Below are 14,273 nucleotides of genomic sequence, written 5' to 3'. Positions count from 1 at the left end.
TTGTCTTCAAAAATTAGTTGAGATAAAAAAAAATAATATCTATTTTTAATTAATAATTTTATTTTAAAATTATATAATATTTTTTTAATCTTAACTCTGAAATAAGTTTGCTTGTAACAACTGTTTGGGTGAAACAGTGTTTTATGTCATAAATATTGTAACAAATAAATTTTTTAATTGAATGGGTGATAATTAATATTTTAAAATTATAATGAATAGTAGAACAATTGTTTACAAATATGAAAGTTAATTTTGATATATTAAAATATGTATATTTTTTACATAATCATTTCATCACATTTATTCTTTTAGATAAATATTTACATGATGAATGTAAAAGGTATTTTTTTTACATTATAATACATAATTGAATGGATGCATAAAATCTTTAATTTGACAATATATTAAAATTAAATTAAAAAATATATAAAAATATTTAATTATTTTAAAAAGAAAGAGAGAAAATTTATTGTAAATTAAGTTTTTATTATTTTATAGCAACATATCTGAAGGTTGTAGAAGGCTTAGAGAAGGGGGGTTGAATCTATGCCTTTCTTTTTGTTACTGAAATAACCTCTTTTTAAATGAACTTGCAATTCTGATTCTGTTTGAACTCAGCAGCAGAAATTTATGAGACAATTTCGTTTTATCTCATGAATATCAGAAAACAGAACAGAGCAGAGAAGAGAAAAGCTAACACCACCATGTATCCTAGTTCGGTTGCCTTGTGCTATGCAACCTACGTCCAGTCTCCACCACAACAGTGGTGGAATTTTCACTATAGTTAAAGTATTACATACACCAATTCTACAGGATTAACACAATCATTTCACACTCAAGTTCTAACCTACCTTGACATTGGCTATGCTAATACCCAGGGGCGGAGCTAGACTAACTATTTAGGGGGGGCGGTGTTTAATAATTTACTAAAAATATTTTATATTACTATTTCTATTGATAAAATAAAAAAAATAAATATATAATCTCATTCAAAGTAAGACAATAATATATTAAAGTTACCACTTACAGTTTTGTATCATGAAAATGCTATTCGACGTTTTTTTCTATTTTCAAAATCATCTATAATTGAATTTGTGTCGAAAATAGGTGCTAATTCTTTTTCTATATAGATGACCAAATTGTCTGCAAGAAATTCATCAGCCATTTTGCTTCTGAGGCTTGTCTTAACAATTTTCATTGTTGAAAAGGCTCTTTCTATTGTTGCTGTAGACACTGGTAGAGTCAAAACAAGACGTATTAATCTATCAACCATGTGATAAGTTCTTGATTTTCCCGTTTCTTGCAACTTCTTGCATAATTCAAAAAGTGTACCAATGCCTTTCAAATGATTTGGTATATCATGATGATAATGTTGCAACTGAGATTTCAAAATATTAACTCATTAGAAGGAAAGTCAAGGGGATAAAACTTCTCTGCTAACTTGCTAATTTCTTCAATATTAAATGATTTGATATTGTCTTTAGGATCCAAAGCACAACTCAAAGTCAAAAGCTCTATTGTTTGCTCATTAAATCTACTATTTAACTCTTATATTGGAGTAGTAAAAGTAGAAGCATCTTCATTCTCTTGATCTTTTCTTTTAAAAAATATATCAATGGTTTTGAACTTACTCATAATTCAAATGGCCAAATAAGTTCCTATAATTAAAAATATATTTAGCAAAAAGTGTAAATTATAATCTAGATCTTTATAAAATATAAAAATTATATTTCAATTCAAAATAAGATATTAAAATTCAGAACAATAATACTAATATTGTAGTATAAATAATATAACCTTGTTATTAAATAGTTAACTAATAAAAAAAACTAAATATACAAACTAACATATAATAACAAAAACATAATTAACAAATAATAATAAATTAAGTAAATAACTAAATATATAAAAAATATAAAAAATTAGATAAGACTAACAGAAAAATAATAATAGAAAAGTCAATAGTTCAATAATTTTCTTAAAATAAAAAAGAATAAAAATAGAACCTTTTTTGAGAAACAGGAGTGAAGAATCACTTGTTGAATTACTATCTTTTTTCTTAATCTGCAAAAAAAAAAAAAAAAAAAAAAAAAAAAAAAAAAAACAAGAGTCAAAGAGGTAAAAGATAAAAAGATTAAAGAGATAAAGAAAAAGAAGAATAAGAAAAGTAAAAAATTGTTACCTACAAAGTGAAAGTGAAAAGTGTAGGAACAAAAAGAGGGATTGGAAAAATATGCGAACAAATCTTCTAACGCGATCGAATGCAGATGTTAGAGGTAACTAAAAATCTTCTAACGCGATCGAATGCAGATGTGAAGACCCAATTCTTCACAATTTCTTCTCTAGTCCGTGTGAAAGGAGAGAAATAGCTAGATTTTTTAGCACTCTAGCATTTAAGAGAGCTACATCAAGAATTGATAACGATGTCTGCCGTTTTCCATCATGAGTTTTTTGCATCTAATGTTGCTTTTCTCTTTTTGTTATCTCTATTTCTTTCATCTATTGATAAGTCTCTTGGGAGTCCCTCAATTTTTTTTCAATCCGTCTAATGTGAACATATGTTTCTAAATTTTTTTAAAATAAATATTTTTATTAGGAATATACATGAATTTGAGGGTATTTATATATTTTCATCAAGTGCCTTATCTCATTTACAATGTAAACGAGTTAAGTTTGCTATATCTCGTTTACACTGTAAACGAGATAAGGCACGAACACATGGCAATGTATCACGTTTACAAATGTGATATGATACGAGCCTTATCTCATTTACACTGTAAACGAGATAAGTCCAGAGAGTGACTATAAATGGAAGTTGTTCACACTGTTTCAGACTCCATATTTCTCTCACATTTCTCTCATTTCTCTCTTTCTTGCACTGTTTTCTTGATATTTATTAGTTCCTCGGACATTATGGCATGCACGGATGCACGGGACCTTGACATCAACTGCCTCAACGCTAGTTAGCACATTGCGGGAGCCATCGACTTTGAGGTTAGTGTTATCTTTATTGTTTAAATTAATAAGTCTATGCGATTTTATTTCGAGAACTTTTATAGAGTTAGTGTTTTAACAAATGAGTAGGCTGGATGATATTGAGGTAACACAATTTAGGTTAGTTGGCAAGTTAGTAACATGAGTTAGGTGTATAATTTACTCATAGTGAAAGTTAGATAAGTAATTACTTTGATTTGATTAGTTAATTAAATTTTTTCACATACCGTGTTAGGGAGACAACTCTGCAACGCTTGGAGCAATCGCGGCACCTCATTGTACAACTCCTCCCAATCACCATATATCTAGGCAATTGCCTTTTGTTTTGCCATCCAAACTTTCTAGTATGACGGCTTGAAGTGATAGCTCTGTCTCACTGTTCTCTGTAGAACAGGAATGGTCACTGATGGATTGGACTGTATGAGTGGCAGGATGATTTTGCATATGAGATTGCTGTCCAACTGTCAGTGATCCTGTGACATGGTGGGGCCAGACACGTGTGTGGTCCGCCGAATTTATGCACCTTCCTAACCATTTTAAATACAGTCGAATTAAAATCTAAACAAAGTAAGAACGATGAAGAAGACAATGAATTAAAATATAATAACACTCACCAATATATGAAATTCTGTCGGAGGGCGACACGGAGACTCCAAGGACAACCATCTGTAAATTGCCGGCAATGTATGTGATACTTGAATTAATCCGACTCGACTATTCGATACTCGGCACTTCTCTGGATGCTGTAACTCATCACGCCTTGCAGCACTGCCTCTTTGCTTCTGAATCTATGACCAACCTGAAACTCCACACCACCATCGGTTATCGGTGTTGTAATCGTCGGCCCCCATATTCAAAAATGAAGTTTCCTCGTGCATTGCACCCAAATATAATGTATGGTAGTAGCTGGGTACAGATGATAACTCTGGAATTGGACGCGGAACAGGCAAAAGGTATTGAACTGATCCATCAACAGGAGTCTCAGGTATGAACTCATTGTCGTCATCGTCGTCAGAGGAACCACTTTTGTGGCTATCGGCAATGTACTCTTCATCGGATTCCCCATCCTCAACGTCCATGTCCTGCACTGTACTAGCACAGTGCAACGGTCGTGGTGTGAGCAGAGGGTCATCCGGTACAAAATTTGAGCCGCCAGCACCACCACCACCACCATCACAAACTTACGCAGAAAGCTCCATCACTTGTTCAACTATAATTCTGCCGTGCACGTCAAACAAGGCGCACATGCTTGCTCATCGCCATCGGGCCAGAATAGATGAAACCGAAATACACCATTCCTCATCGGTGCTAGCATCATATACCCAACTCTACCAACCTCTTTTCTCTCACCATCGCCGACGTGCGTTAATATCATACTCTTTAACTCGAACAACGAATTTGCTCTTCGAGTTCAGAACAATGCAGGACTCTCATACTCAAATATAACCCTGCTGTCATTGTTTCTCATCTGACAGTTGGGATACATCATCACAACAAAGAAACCACTGTCACTATATCTATTTTTTAAAAAAAAGAATACATTTATGATATATCTATTTATATTAAATTAATAATTAATAAAATTATTTTAATTGAGCTTTAGACGCACTTTTTATTTATTATAGACTATTGACCAATATGTATTTCTGAGTTAATACTAATTATTTTTTTTCTTTTTACGTTAAAAATATTAGCCATATTCATTTGCGTTCTGTATATATTTGGTTTAGTGCTCCTCACTTAGCTTTTCTTTATCTTAGTTTAGCGTGTTTTTCCTATTTATAAATAATCTTTTTATGTTGATATTCTTGTTCAACATAATTTATATATCATTTTAGAGTTTGAATATACACCTCTATTTCAAAATATATTTTTTTTTATACTCAACGGAACTTACACTCCTATTTTAAAATATTTGTCGCCTTAGAATAGTTTTGTAAACCCCGAGAAAATAATAAATAGTTAGCGAATAAATTAATTATTAACCAAAGTGATTAGAAAATGGGATTTGATAGTTTAATGTGATAGAGAAAACGAGAATTTCGATACTAATTTTAAAGAATTTGGCCCAAGATTGGGCCAAACGGGCCGAACCAAGCGAATCGGGCCCAAGGCCCAACTCAGGCCATTCACTTTTAATGAGCCAGCTTCCCCTTTCTTCTTCTTCATTTACGCTGCACAACAAAGGAAGAAGGGGGAAAAAGCTTTCAACCCTAACCTTCACTTCAATCCAACATATCTTCTCCATCTGAGCTCCAATCGCCACACCGTTTGCGGCCACGCGTCTACCGTGTCGAGCTCTACGATTCTATCGGACCAATTTCATAGGTAAGCTTCAATCTCACCCCAACCTCTCTATCCCTAAATTTTTGAAATTAAAGAGAATCCAAGTTGAGGAATTATTGATTTTGGTTCTCTAGGTTCAATCTAGCTTGTGGAGCTTGTTGGACTTGGCTCTCTTGGTCCGTGGGTACGGTAAGGATTATTAACCCTAGTTAATTCATTGAATAGTGTATGAGTATTGAATTTTATATATGGTTATGTGAAATTAGGTGTGTATACATATATTGGAGTTTGATTTTGGGCATTGAAAGGCTTGGTAGAGGATTAGTGTTGATGCTTTGGTGATTTTGGGCCTTGGAGCTGTGTTTGGCTTAGTGGGTTGCCTTGGACAAACGTAAAAATTGGCCAAGGTATGGTTTAGGTTTTGCGTATATAATATAAAATGTCGTGTGAAAACTTAGGCTAGAGAACCATAGGGTAAGCTGGAATGATTATGTGTATTGAATGTTTAGTGATAATGATATGAAGTGAGCATGTGTGGTGTTCACTTGATTTTGTTAGTATTGGAATGATGAATGATGATGTAATGATGTTTGAAGAACTTGTGACCATGGCAATATGTGTATATATATATATATATATATATATATATATATATATATATATATATATATATATATATATAGAGAGAGAGAGAGAGAGAGATTGATATGTTGGTGTTTGTTGTCAACTTGTGAAGTTTAGGTTGAAGTGAGATGTTATTGAGTTGAAAAATGGTAGGATTGCAAAGATTGTTGTGATATTGTTAAGGGTAAGTTATAGTGATGATTATAGGTATGATGGATTGGGTTGGAATGAGCTTTAAAAAGAAAATGAGGTTTAGAGGTTTTTGTGAAATTTGGTTTTTGGCCGGACTTTGGTGACCCATAACTTGGCTTTTGGACCTCCAAATGATTTCAAACTTGTTTCTTATAAAAATTGGATATGTGAAGTTTACGCCGTTCGAAGAACCGATGAAAAATGATTTCAAACGAAAAAGTTATGTACGTCGGAAGTTTGATGTTAGAAATTAAAATTCTGCCGCCTTTGAAACTTTGTGAAATTTTTGGAAAAACGCATGTTCACGCGTACGCGTGGCCCATGTATACGCGTGACATAGAATTTTTGCGTACGCATATACCCCATTCGTAGACAACGCTACTGCCTGGTTTGCATGAGTACGCGTAATCAAGGGATGCGTATGCGTGACCCACGCGTACCGACGCGTACGCGTGGCCCTGTTTTCACCAAAAACAAATTTTGTGTTTTAAAGCTCAAACTTGAACCTCCAGATTTCTATTTTCATTTCTTTAGTCTAAATATTGTTAGTAGGCCTAGTCATAGAATGAAGTTAGGAAATTGTGGTAACTTGAAGGTGAAGAAAGATTTGTTTAAAAGGTAATAAGTGATTAGAAGAGATGGTATTTGATCGATAAAGATGAGAAAAATGGTATAAGAGGTAATTGAGAGAGTAAAGTGCATTAATAATGATGAGATGAGACATGAATCTTAATGATGTTGAATAATTGAGAATGATGAGATGAGACGTGAATCACTGTGAGATTGAAAATGATAAATTATAAGAAACGATTGAATAACTTGAGTTTGGGGTGTTGTCCTCCCCATGTCAGCCGGGATTTTTTTCGTAGTTATTATTGAGCTTGGGATGTTGTTTTCCCATGACAGCCTGGGATTCGTCCCATGGATAACATTTAGCTTGGGGTATTGTCTTTCCCATGTCAGCTTGGGATATTGTTTTCCCCATGTCAGCTTGGGATTCGTCCCATGGATATTATTAAGCTTGTGGGCGTTCTCTTCCCCATGTCAGCTTGGGGATTCTCCCCATGGTCTATTTTTGAGCTTGAGAATATGTCGGGATGGCTACGTAACCGACAGTTGATATCAACGGCCATAGGATAGGCATACATCATATGCATTTGTATGCATGGCTTGTTTGTGCATTAATTGAGATTGCCTAATTGATTATAATATGCTAATTGTCATAATTGATATCTGTATTATCTGTATTCTACATGTGCTTGCTTTGTCTGCTTGTCTGTCTTTGTAATTACCGGAGATGGGGGAACGGAGGAAAGGTAGAGAGATTGAGGATTCTATTTAAGTTCCAGCTAGATTTAAGGAGGTGATTTAGTTGAGAAAGCCTTAGAGAACCACCTTGATTTATGGTTTCTGTTTAGTTCTTTAAGTTTTATAATCTGAGTGTCAGCATTGTAGGATTGCCTCTGGCATTCCCAGGAACTTATATATTATGTGCATGGCACCTTTATCATGCTGAGAACCTTTGGTTCTCACCCCATACTGTGTTGTGTTTTTCAGATGCAGGTCGAGAGGCTGCTCGCTAGGCGTCTGGACTTCTGAAGCAGAGTAGTTCCTGGGTTTATTTTGATATATAGCTTATGTATATACATATACTTAACTCTCTCCGATTGACTTGTTATTTTGTTCCTCTTAGAGGCTAATGGAGAGCTAGGATTTTATTTATGTATTTTGGGCTTTGGGATATGTATATATGTATGTAAATATTCTCCGGCCAGCCTTGGCTTCGCAGGCTGAGTTAGGAGCTTGTTATTTTGTATCTTTTTGGCTCTCTACCCCTAGTTTCTGTTATATTATGTTCGTTGACTGTCGGTTTCTTTGCACGCAAGTAACCACGTTCCTGAGCATTGCGCTTTTTATTTTCACAAATTTTGTTTGACCAATCCTTCAAGGCTCCTAGTATACTACATTCTTTCGACTATTATATATATTTATATCCTATCTTAGAGGTCGTAGCACCTCACCACCTCTGTTTTACATCCTAGGTGTAAAACTCTATGTGGTAGAGTGTTACAAGTTTCGATTCATTGAAAATTTAATATATTTAAATATAAATTATATCCTAATACAATAATGAAGTTTCAATGCATAAAATTCTTAAAGTAAAAGTATCTTCGAATGCAAGTATTATTTAACCGTGTTTTTCAATTTTATGATTTTATTATTTTTATCCTTATTTTAAATAATATTTATTAATTTTTAATCATTATTTACAATTTTTAAAACAGAATTTTCTGTCAAAATAATATATTTCTTTCCTAGAATTGTAAAATCTAATAATTTTTCATATGCATATTAAATACTAATTCAGGGACTAATTCTTATATACACCGTGAAAGAAGAGTGATTTTTTCTCTAATTAGTTATCACAAATATTTAAGAAAAGAGAGAAAAAATATAATAAAAAAGGATAAAAAAATTGATGAATGGTTATAAACTATAACACGTGGCTTAAAATTTTTTATTCGAAGAGGAAAATATCTCTAGTTTCGGAAGGATAGAATTAAATATCTCATGTTTATCGTTAATTTAAACTAATTAATATAGAACACAACATGATTAATATATGTGCATGTCGTAATTTATTGACTAACGATATATTTTTAAATAATAAATATGCCACAATTTCAATGGTTAATGATAGCATTTTCGTTGACCGTCAAATAAAAAGATGACATATAACACTAAAATCATACACTTGCATTAAAAAAAATTATTCTCTTGTTGAGCGAGAGAAAGAGAGAGCGAGAATGTGAGCGAGCGAGAGCGAGTGTGTGGGCAGGAAACATATGGAGGGGTAGATCTAAGGAACTTGATAAGGATCCTAGGGTTTGGAATCGAGAAGAGTATCGGTGGTTAGAGAATGAATCCTTCTCCATTTCGTGAGTAACCTCCCAGAAGACATATCAAAGAGGGAGTTATTCTGCCTATTCAACTGGATGAGACGTATCAATGATATATATCTATCCCAAAAACAGAAAAATGGATTCATATATATGTTTGCTTTTATTCGGTACACGACAAAAGGAGGAACTTTGAAAGCAATAGCGGAAATGAATCGATTGTGGCTGAGAGGTAAAGTTGTATCTATGGGAAAAGCTAAATATAGAAGAATGTTGGGAACATGGAACATAACCAACGGGAATAGAGGTGATGTCACAATTTCGATGGTAGTGGAGCATGATCCTTTGATATCTGGATGGGACCCAAGGACGAAGGAGGTTGAAAAAGACCCAAATGGAAATGGCTGGACTAAGAAGGTAGAAGTAGAAGCTGTGACAGAAAATTTGGAATGGCTGCAGAGAAGCCTTGTAGGGGGGCACAACGAAGCCTATTGATTTTGATTCTTTGAAGGAAATGATTGCGAAAAACATCCCAAATGTAGTCCAAGTTCGGGAAATGGGAGCTTACAAAGCGCTCTTAACCTTTAATAGTGTCTTGCATACTAAGGAGACATACACATTCAACATGAACAGGCTCCTACAATTGTTTCACAGTGTATGGAAGTGGGAGGAGTCGGAACATAGTGAAACTCGAAGAGTATGGTTGAAATGTTTTGGGGTTCCGTTGCATGCATAGTCAGTCAACACTTCTAGAACGATAGGAGGTCAATGGGGAGAAGTGGTTGGATGTGACAAAGAGACGGAATTGTGTAACTCGTTCACTGTAGGACGGGTGCAGATTGATACTTGTGTAATGGATGTGATTCAAGAATGGATCCATATAACAATTGGCGCGGGGGGTTTTGATGTTCTAGTGAAGGAGATAGGACATGAGGCGTGTAATTTGCACTGTACGGCGAACAGAAGGAATGAAGGGGCAGGTATAGAGTGGAATCATGTTAAAAAAAAGCAGGAACTCAGGAATGGTTACAAGGCAGAGATAGGGAACAGAAGCTTTGCATGGAGGAACCCCAGACGAAGAGTTGTCGATGATGGTAAACCGGAGCGAGGAAGAAGGTAAGGGCAGAATCGTAATCGCAGACTTAATTTTAAATGAATGGATTAATGGCAGTAATGGAAATAGAAATCATGATCGCGAGAATAGTGCAACGGTTCAATCTGTAACTGGCAATAATCAAGGAAGGTGCGTTAATTTGGGGGGAAGATGTGGTTCGAGTTACGTGGCTGACTCTGATAGAACAATAACATGTGAGTTAAATGGGCTGCAAAGGAAGTCCAATAATAAGCAAAAAAAAATTCCTTCTCTAGTGAGTCGTGGGCCAGATGCAATAACATATTGGAGGAGGGGAAAATGGCCTTGGCGGGCCCAAAGTCCTCAACAGCTGCGAATCCATCAGTTGGGCCAAGGTTAAAGGAGCCAGGTGGGGTAGCCAGAGTGAGGCATGGGTTTGGGTCCTCCTTTCCAGAACGAGCAGCAGAAGGTAGCGGCGCTCAGTTCCTCTTCGAGGGGGAGGGCGACGCGACTGATGGCGAAAGAAACGGCGAGACGTAGCTGACTGGGGACATCCGAAGCCAGTTGCTCTGCACGGTGGGAGAAGGTGTCCGAACTGATGCAGATGCGGCTGTTGATGATGATGAGAGTGTGACTATAGGCGGAATAGGGGTACCAGCAACTATGGATGGTCATGCAGGTCATGGCGAGGTGGTGCAACAGGGAGTGGATGACGACGGAGGTGGCGGATATAAGGGGGGTGCTGCGGAGGGAGGATTAATATTGGGGAGTGGTTGTGACGGTAGAAGGGTGGCTGCTGAACATGAAGATGATGGCTATGGAAGGAATCATCCTGGGAACGAGGATGTCACTAATGAAGCAGAGGACAGTGATAGTCAGAGCTCAGAATTGTGGGAACAGTTGCTGGAAAATGGAAGGACTTGGGAGCTGGCTAAAGAGTCAGGTGCTATATTGTATAATGAAGAGGATGACATTATGGCAATCCTTCAGGCACAAAATGAAGAAATAGCTCGCAAAAGGAAAGTGGCAAAGCAGAAGGAAAAGATGAGACGGTGCAGACCCTAACAAAAAAAAAATAGGTGTGTACAAAAAATTTTAAATGAATTTTAGTGCATGGAATGTTAGGGGTTTACGAGGTGACGGGAAGTTGAGAATGGTGAAGGACTTAAAGAAAAAATATTGTTTAAATCTGTTAGGCCTGATTGAGACTAAAAGACAGGTTGTGACAAAGTTTGATGTTGCCAGAATATGGGGGAGAGATGATTTAGGCTGGGAGTATGTAAGCTATGATGGTGTATCTGGTGGGCTGCTGTTAATATGGGATGAATCAGTGTTTAAAATGAATAAATGCTATAAGGGGGAGAGGTGGCTGTGTGTCGAAGGAGTAATGTTTAAAGAGTAGTTTCCATTGTGCTTTTGTATTGGTCTATGGTCCTTATAATAGAGATGAGAAGTGTCATGTTTGGGAGGAGCTAAGCTATATAGCTGGGTTATGTCAGGTCCCTTATTGTTTTATGGGAGATTTTAATGAGATAGTACATGTGGAGAAAAGAAAAGGTGCAACTAATGTACCCCGGTCAGCGGAAGAATTCAGGAACCGGATACAAGATATGCAATTAGTAGATTTGGCACTCACTGATCGCGAGTTTACATGGTTTCGAGGTCGCTTGGTGCAAGAAATTGTGATCCTTAACAACGGCACCAAAAACTTGGTGCTCGGAATGTAATTCACACACTTTGTCACAACTTCGCACAACTAACCAGCAAGTGCACTAGGTCGTCCAAGTAATAAACCTTACGTGAGTAAGGGTTGATCCCACGGAGATTGTCGGCTTGAAGCAAGCTATGGTCACCTTGTAAATCTCAGTCAGGCGGATTCAATTGGTTATAGAGTTTTAATAATTAAAAGATAAATAAAACGTAAAATAGGATAGAGATACTTATGTAATTCATTAGTGAGAATTTCAGATAAGCGTATAGAGATGCTTTCGTTCCTCCTGAACCTCTGCTTTCCTGCTGTCTTCATCCAATCATTCCCACTCCTTTCTATGGCAAGCTTTGTGTAGGGCATCACCGTTGTCAATGGCTACTTCCCATCCTCTTAGTGAAAATGGTCCAAGATGCGCTGTCACCGTACGGCTATTCATCTGTCGGTTCTCGATCATACTGGAATAAGATTCAGTAATCCTTTTGCGTCTGTCACTACGCCCAACACTAGCGAGTTTGAAACTCGTCACAGCCATCCCTTCCCGGATCCTACTCGGAATACCACAGACAAGGTTTAGACTTTCCGGACCTCAAGAATGGCCGCCAATAGTTCTAGCCTATACCACGAAGACTCTGATCTCACGATCAGGAGGCTAAGAGATACACATTCAAGCCTATTTGCATGTAGAACGGAAGTGTTTGTCAGGCACGCGTTCATAAGTGAGAATGATGATGAGCGTCACATAATTATCACATTCATCATGTTCTTGGATGCAAATGAATATCTTAGAGAAGAAATAGGCTTGGGTTGAATAGAAAAACAATAGTACTTTGCATTAATTCATGAGGAACAGTAGAGCTCCACACCATAATCTATGGTGTGTAGAAACTCTACCGTTGAAAATACATGAGAACAAGGTCTAGGCATAGCCGAATGGCCAGCCTCCCAAAGAGGGTTCAATCATAAAAACATGATCAAAAGATCCGACAGTAACATAATAGTAAAAAGTTCTATTTATACTAAACTAGTTACTAGGGTTACAGAAATGAGTAAATGATGCAGAAATTCACTTCCGGGCCCACTTGGTATGTGCTTGGACTGAGCATTGAAGCTTTCACGTGTAGAGGTCTTTCTTGGAGTTAAACGCCAGTTTGTAACCTGTTTCTGGCGTTTAACTCTGCTTTGCAACCTGTTTCTGGCGTTTAACTCTGCTTTGCAACCTGTTTCTGGCGTTTAATTCCAAAATAGGGCAGAGAGCTGGCGTTGAACGCCAATTTGCATCGTCTAAACTCAGACAAAGTATGGACTATTATATATTTCTGGAAAGCCCTGGATGTCTAGTTTCCAATGCAATTGAGAGCGTGCCATTTGGACTCATGTAGCGCCAGAAAATCCACTTTGAGTGCAGGGAGGTCAGAATCCAACAGCATCTGCATTCCTTCTTCAACCTCTGAATCTGATTTTTGCTCAAGTCCCTCAATTTCAGCCAGAAATTACCTGAAATCACAGAAAAATACACAAACTCATATTAAAGTCTAGAAATGTGATTTTTATTTAAAAACTAATAAAAATATACTAAAAACTAACTAAATCATACTGAAAACTATGTAAAAATAATGCCAAAAAGCGTATAAATTATCCTCTCATCACAACACCAAACTTAAATTGTTGCTTGTCCCTAAGCAACTGAAAATAAAATAGGATAAAAGAAGAGAATATACTATAAATCCCAAAATATCAATGAAACTTAGCTCCAATCAGATGAGCGGGACTATTAGCTTTTTGCCTCTTGAATAGTTTTGGCATCTCACTTTATCCCTTGAAGTTCAGAATGATTGGCATCTATAGGAACTTAGAATTCAGATAGTGTTATTGATTTTCCTAGTTTAGTATGTTGATTCTTGAACACAGCTACTTTATGAGTCTTGGCCGTGGCCCTAAGCACTTTGTTTTCCAGTATTACCACCGGATACATAAATGCCACAGACACATAACTGGGTTAACCATTTCAGATTGTGACTCAGCTTTGCTAGAGTCCCCAATTAGAGGTGTCCAGGGTTCTTAAGCACACTCCTTTTTTTTGCTTTGGACCTCGACTTTAACTGCTCAGTCTCAAGTTTTCATTTGACACCTTCACGCCACAAGCACATGGTTAGGGACAGCTTGGTTTAGCCACTTAGGCCAGGATTTTATTCCTTTGGGCCCTCCTATCCACTGATACTCAAAGCCTTGGATCCTTTTTACCCTTGCCTTTTGGTTTTAAGGGCTATTGGCTTTTTGCTCTTGCCTTTTGGTTTAAAGAGCTTTTGGCTTTTTCGGCTTGCTTTTTCTTTTTTTTTTCTCTCTTTTTTTTTCGCCATTTTTCTTTTCTCTTTTTTTTTCGCAAGCTTTTGTATTCATTGCTTTTTCTTACTTCAAGAATCAATTTTATGATTTTTCAGATTATCAATAACATTTCTCCTTTTTCATCATTCTTTCAAGAGCCAACATATTTAAC

At 36.3% G+C, this 14,273-nt stretch overlaps 1 protein-coding gene across 1 annotated transcript; it reads right to left on the bottom strand.

Moving 5' to 3' along the window:
* Positions 1-1,036: 1,036 nt before the first annotated feature.
* Positions 1,037-3,271, bottom strand: LOC148562908 (uncharacterized). Its single transcript, XM_088491056.1, has 3 exons — positions 3,222-3,271; positions 2,007-2,064; positions 1,037-1,378 (listed from the first exon to the last, which is right to left on the bottom strand). The coding sequence occupies exons 1-3, from the start codon at positions 3,269-3,271 to the stop codon at positions 1,037-1,039; spliced, it is 450 nt and encodes a 149-aa protein (XP_088347182.1).
* Positions 3,272-14,273: the final 11,002 nt, after the last annotated feature.

The sequence above is a fragment of the Arachis ipaensis genome, chromosome B6, assembly GCF_059453495.1.
Source record: "Arachis ipaensis isolate K30076 ecotype BB chromosome B6, ASM5945349v1, whole genome shotgun sequence".
Taxonomy (NCBI): domain Eukaryota; kingdom Viridiplantae; phylum Streptophyta; class Magnoliopsida; order Fabales; family Fabaceae; genus Arachis; species Arachis ipaensis.
The sequence above is the reverse complement of the archived record's forward strand: the minus strand, read 5'-3'. Positions and strand labels throughout refer to the sequence as shown.